Source organism: Gavialis gangeticus, unplaced genomic scaffold (assembly GCF_001723915.1).
Source record: "Gavialis gangeticus isolate Ggan-Ray unplaced genomic scaffold, GavGan_comp1, whole genome shotgun sequence".
Taxonomy (NCBI): Eukaryota; Metazoa; Chordata; order Crocodylia; family Gavialidae; genus Gavialis; species Gavialis gangeticus.
Genome location: NW_017729022.1, coordinates 97,600,021 through 97,606,382, shown reverse-complemented (window position 1 = coordinate 97,606,382; position 6,362 = coordinate 97,600,021). Strand labels below are relative to the sequence as shown.

General features: G+C 43.0%; 1 protein-coding gene across 2 annotated transcripts in view; it reads right to left on the bottom strand.

The window, feature by feature from the left end:
• GYS2 (glycogen synthase 2) overlaps nt 1-6,362 on the bottom strand; it is a 92,532-nt gene that overhangs the window by 26,248 nt on the left and 59,922 nt on the right. For both annotated transcript variants that reach the window (XM_019515681.1, XM_019515682.1), the window contains 2 exons: nt 977-1,094; nt 485-605 (listed from right to left, as the gene is read on the bottom strand). In XM_019515681.1, the coding sequence (XP_019371226.1) occupies nt 485-605; nt 977-1,094 (239 nt within the window). The remainder of the gene's footprint in view (nt 1-484; nt 606-976; nt 1,095-6,362) is intronic.

Below are 6,362 nucleotides of genomic sequence, written 5' to 3'. Positions count from 1 at the left end.
GCAATAAAGTGAAGCACAATAAAATGAGGTATGCCTGTACAGGCCAGCTGCAGCTGGAGTGGGAAGGATGAAAAGTCGGTTTCAAGTCATTTTTCTACTATTGCAATTCATTGGCTACCCAAGGGCTGAACTAGGTCACAGCAGCTGGAGTAGTTCCCTACAGTGCTGCTGTGCCAACTGAAAATTGGTGGAGCACAGTATAGGACCCCTGCTGGCAACCTATAGCCTGTGAAGCCATTGGATCTGGCCTCCAGAGCTGAAGCTTCACTCATACCATGCTGCACTGCGCCACAGCTGGGTGGCAGGGAGAAGCCCTGGAAGCAGCAACTGGGTCCTAACGTGAGTCCTTCTCAGACCTGAGCTGAGCCATTCTGGCCCTGGTTCCCAGCCACTGGGATAGGGAGTCTTGAACACAACCTATATATTTGGGTGAATTAAATGTGCATAATCCAGTAGCATTCTGCATTTACAAGTCCTTTCTTACCCTCAGCAAGAAGTTTAATCTGGATAAGGCCTCTAGAAATATATCGGCTCCTTTGTTGGAAAATTCATATCTCCCAGCAATGAAGAAAAATAAAGTCTTTTCAAGGTTGAAGTCAAGATGACTGAAAACAAACAAACAGATGAAGACAGTATACATCAAATGTGATCAGACAAAGCAGAAAGCAGTTCACAGACACGATTTCCCAAAAGGTCCCACGACAACCAGAAAGGCAAGGGTTTCTTTCAGAACTCTGTATTGAACTATATTTTGGGTAAATAGCATACATGTCAAACCCTTTGTTTGATCACACATGGTACTACACAGAGCCAGAACCAAAAGCTAGAATTCCTATTATGGCTCTCAGGTAATTACAAGAGTCAGTAGGTACCAGTCCCAGCCCCCTAGGAAGTACTTTGTACAGTCTACCTACTCTAGCTCTTGCCTCAACAGCCTTAAACAACCAAGTGCTCATTTTGAAAAGTAAAAGCATACCCATAGAAATGACCACGAATAAACTCTTGGATCCTAGCTTTGTACATGATGTGTAAGTTCTGAAACTCATGTGTCGCTGAAAATTTCTTAATGTTCAAACCATTTGGGGTGACAACATCTGGAAAAGCAAAACAAAGATAGAGGTAGACATCTTCAGTGTTTGCAAAACCTTTAAGGAAAGAACCAAAATTTTGTTAGGTGCCAATCTGTCAAGATTTATTTGGCATTATTATTAGTTATAGCAGTGAAACAGCATCCTCTGTCACCATAGAGAATAACAGCTGGTGAAATTCCCAAGTAACTCTGCTATGTTCAATAGAGTTATTCCAGATTTAAATGTATATAACCCAAGTTGGGTTAAATGTATATAACCCAACAACTGTTTGTTTCCACAGGGCAACTTATGGGAGGTACCTGTAGCCTCAGAGTTGCTTTACATCAATTTTAGCTGCAGAACTATAAGTAAATATGCTGCAAGTGTTGATGGTTTGCTCCTGAGACAACAAAATCATCCGGAATCATAACTGAGAATCTCTGAAAGTTATTATGCTCAACAAGCACTGTGGGTAAGTTCCACAATTTAGCCCTCTACTTGTATATTACATCCCTTTCTTCCAATCCTTTTGTCAGTTTTGTCTTTATAGATTGTGAGGTCCTCTTGGCCAGCACTGCTTTGTTATGTGTTTGAACATTGCTTAATACGATGGGCACCCATCCTGATAGAGGTCTCTTCTAGGATACAAAGAATAAAATGCACTTTTAAAAGTTCATTAAAAATACTATTTTAGATTTCTCCCCAAAATCTCCATACTTGTAAAGCACCTCTCCTCAGAGGGCTAAAAGTGTTTACAATTAAAACCAATGCAGTTGTTCAATGTTCATGTCAAACAGAGTTATGGCTATTTATAGTTCAGTCCCCGATCGGTGAAAGAAAGTAGGTGCTAGGTAATCATACTGGCACTGGGACTGATACCATTTCTTCACTTAATAAATGTTGTTAGATCTTTAATGGTCATAAGTACCCATGGGCATCTTCACACATGCTCCCGGGCTGGGGTAGAGGGGGAGGCTTTAATTAGAGCAGCTCCTATGGACCCAGAGGAGTGAATATAAGTGAAATACAGCAGATCACAAGCAATCATTGGTAAGCTAACAGCCTCTATGTCCAGTTCTGGGCTGCTCCTTATACCACTGCAAATGTTCACCTTTACTTAGAGCCATACCATTTCAACTCCATGCTTTCTGCCCCCTCCGACCCCCATCCCTCTGCCAGAACAGAATAGTGAATTTTATAATGAAAATGATTATACAACTTAAAGGGCAGTGGGGGCAGCAGGCACTGTTGTGATCCTCTCTACATAGCTGCATCGAATTACAAGGCTTGTTATCAAGTTTGCTACTTAAACTCAGCTGCATACGTATCCTGCTAGAAACCCGTGAGGCTAAGTCTGTGGATGCCAATTGTTCTGCTTTTTTTTCTTTTAAATTTGGTCTTTTCAAGTACATCAAAAGGCTGACACTCTACAGACTCTTGTGCCCTTGAATAGGCTTCAAGTTTAATGATCTACTGGAGGAATGTTGACCTTTTTCAGCAGACAGTGTCCATGTGGATTTCACAAATCTACTGATTACCAGGCAGTCATGTGTTGTTAATGTGAAGCTGAAATAGTACATAAGCCAGTGTGTTTACATCTAAGATTCAGTAAAGACTAAGAACTTCTGCCAATTTATATCAAACCGTAGGTATAGCAATATGCACGTTTGTACACCTATAGCTAAGAGTCTGCTGATATTTTGTGTAACTGCTTCTATTAAATTAATCTAACCCATTCAGTGTGAAACTTGGACATTTCAGCATTTCCAGTGCAGAGCAACCAAAATAACAAGTGCAAAGTCCTGCACTTGGAATGAAATAATTGCATACATAAATACAGACTGGGGAATATAATTGAATAGGCTGCAGAACTGCAGAGAAGGACCTGAGTTTTACAGTGGATACATAAAAGTTGAATGAGCCAACAGTGTGCTCTTGCGGCAAAAAAGCCAACAGTATCCTAGGTCAGGATTACCACTCGCAAATCAAGGGAAGTGATCCTTCTGCTTTATTCAGAACTGGTGAAGCCTCACTTGGAGAACTGTGCCCAGATAAGGCCCCACACTTCAAGAAGGATGTGGACAGTTTGGAAAGAGTCCAGTGCAGAGCAATCAAAATTATGACAAGATTTATAAGAAAAGCCTGAAAGTACTTGAGTTATTTGGCCTGGAGAAAAGAAGACTGAGGGGTCTTGGTCAAGACACTTGGCTGGGATGGTTTAGTAGAAGTCTGGGTAGAGTTGAACCTTATAGATTAACCAATGCTATGAAAGGATGTGCATAAAGCAGAGAATATTGGGATGGTTTAGTCAGGAATAATCCCTTTGACATCGCTTCCAGTCCTACCCTCCTATGTTTTTGAATTCCTGTAACTCAAAATTATAAGCCAGAATTTTTCAGGAATCATTAATGATTTTGGACAGTTCATTTATTCATTGCCCACCATAAGATGTTTTAAAGGGCAAATGTTCAGCACTTTCTGTCAACCACACCCCTTTATGGTGCTCCAGAGGCTCCTTAGCCTACACTAGCTATTTTGAAATCCTTGATCTTAGATTTATATTTAAAAATAAACTTCATCAATATTTTAGAAAGAATATTTTTTAGTGTGTTGCTGCTGTCATTACTGAAGAAAAGAACCAACAGGCAATGAAGAATGAATTACTCTCTTATCGCTAGGCATGGTCCACCCAGACATCTTTCAGCCTGAAGCAACTAGGCCAGGTGGTGTTGAGGAAAACTCCAAGTGCCAGTGCCTCTGCTGTACCTGTTTTATGGTTTAACTGGATTTCAGCTTCCAGGGCTATCATTTCCAAACCTTTCACTGCCCTACATTCACCTACAATAAAACTGTAAGAAGTTTTAAAAAGTGACTTTTCTGAGAGACAATGGTAGCAAACCAATTCCAGTTTGCTTATATTTGAAACAGTGATGTAAAGAATAGGAGTAAATAATTTGCTACATAATCTCAAACTATTTTTGCAATTTTTTTTTTTTTTTAGAGATATACCCCTCTATTTGTAGTACCTGGTACAGCTGTGCGAAGCTTTGCCAGCTGTTCTGTTTCAACTCGTTTCAAGCTCAAAACAGTAAATTCAAAACAAAATGAGGCTGTTTTGAAGCCCTCCAAAATGAAACGAGGGCAGTCAAAACATTTTGAAAGTTTTGAAACGTTCTAAGTTTTGAAGCTGAAGCTGGGCTTGCCTGCAGGAAAACAGAAAGTAAGTAGAGAGAGGGGGAAGACAGGGGAAGAGCAGGGAAGGACTGCTCTGATATTGACTGTGTAGCTGGCCAGTGACTGTAAACAGCGTAAAAAAGGCAGAATTGTTTGACCTGCCCTGCTTTCTGCCTTGGTGTCACTTACTGAGCTGTTTTACTCAGCAGCATCAGACAACAAAGGCTACCATTCATTTCCTACTTGCTACTGCTAGCCTAGTGAGAAGGATTTCAGAATATCTTTTTTTTTCCTGACACGCTTTTATTTTATTATTATATTCATTGATTTATTCTTTTCAATTTTATAATTATATTGGATAGGATTACAATATAGAATTTAATTTACATAGGAAGGGGAATACATTTATATTTTATTTCTATACATTTAAAGTTTGCAGCATATATCCATTATAAAGTTTATATAGGAAGAAAGATATATTTATATTTTTATATACACATTTATACTTTGCCCCACACACACATTATTGAATTTATATAGGAGGAAAGACATATTCTTCAGTCATTCATATCTGTGTTTATACATTTCTACTTGGTGCCACACTCACTCACATGGTTGAATTTATATAGGAACGCAAATAAATTTATATATTTGTAGAAAAACAAGACATGCAACACACCATTAAGCATGGTCGAAAGGCAGGCGGTGGCAAGCCTTTAGGGAGGGGCAGAAGACTGGGTAGAGGGAGAGCTGTACGTCCCTTCCCCCCCCCCCCCAAACTGAGACACAGATTCTTTCCTCCAGCTAGAAGGAATGAGGCTTCCACAAGCAGAAAGGAGAAGGGAGCAGTGCCACTGCCATTGCCTGTGCCTGGGACTGTATCCCCTCCAACAGCACCAGCCATAACCCCACCATCATGACAACAAGCACCAGCACCAGCTTGACAGTCTCTTCCACCCCCGTTTCATTTCCCATGCTGAGTCTTCCAGTCCCAGAGGAAAAGCTGGTGCTGGATCTGGATCTCAGTGCCGTAGCAAGGGAAATTCTGGGGAAGGAGGGGGAATCATCTGAGTTTGTGCTCCACACCCCTCAAGTTTCCCCTAGAACCAGGTCTCCTTCCCCAGAAGGCACTTCAGAGGAGGTTGATGTAGAGGTGGAGGCAAGCAGCTCAGCTGAATCCACTCCTCCTGTTGCTGTGCCTCTGCCTGCTGAGGAGAAGGAAAGTCCATACATGCACCCACACCCCAGAAGTGAGTGGGTAGTGTGGTCTGGGATCATTTTGATGATCCCATGTACGCTATCTACCTGCACTGCTGAGCCAGAAGCAGCCGGGGCAAGGGAACAAAACACATGAGCACCACAGGGACGTTGATGGATCTTTGCAGGCACCACCACCTACCCCTTGCTCCTCCTCAGTCTGGCACCACCAGGAGCATGCCTAAAGGGAAGTCCCCTTCTTGCTCCAAAGACCCTGTTCCCACAAACCAGAGGCAGGCCACCCTGGAACAGTGGGGAAAAGCAGAAAGAAAGTGGGGCACTTTGCAAGGGTGAGCAAGATCACCCAGAGCACTGGGGAAATGCTTGCTGTCAATGGCCAGCCCTTCTCCATAGTTGAGCGGCCAGGGTTCAGGCAGCTCATGGTGCTTGTGGCTGCATCCTACCAAGTGCCCACATGCACCACCTTCAGCAGGACGGTGGTGACCTCCCTGTAGGAGGCATGCAGGTAGTACCTGAGGGAGGAACTTCACAAGGCAGGTCTGCAGGTGGTCTACACTTCACCTCAGACCTCTGGAGCAGCCAGGGTGGAGATCACACCCACCTCTCCCTCACAGGGCACTGATATAACTAGTCAGACCATTGGTGGGCACTCCTTCAAGCCAAGGTGATAGACGAGTCCCACATGGCAACAGAGATCATGAGGGCCATGAACTGCTCAGAGCAGGGGGGGCTTGTTGGGCAGAGAGAGCTCACCCGCAGGTTCATAGTCACCGACAACAGGGCCAGTATAGTCAAGGTGGTCTGTGATGTCAACTTTGTTGGCATCCACTGTCTGGCACACAAGTTGCACCTCATTGACAGGGACGCCTTGGAGGGGGACAGGGATGCTGGTGACAGCAC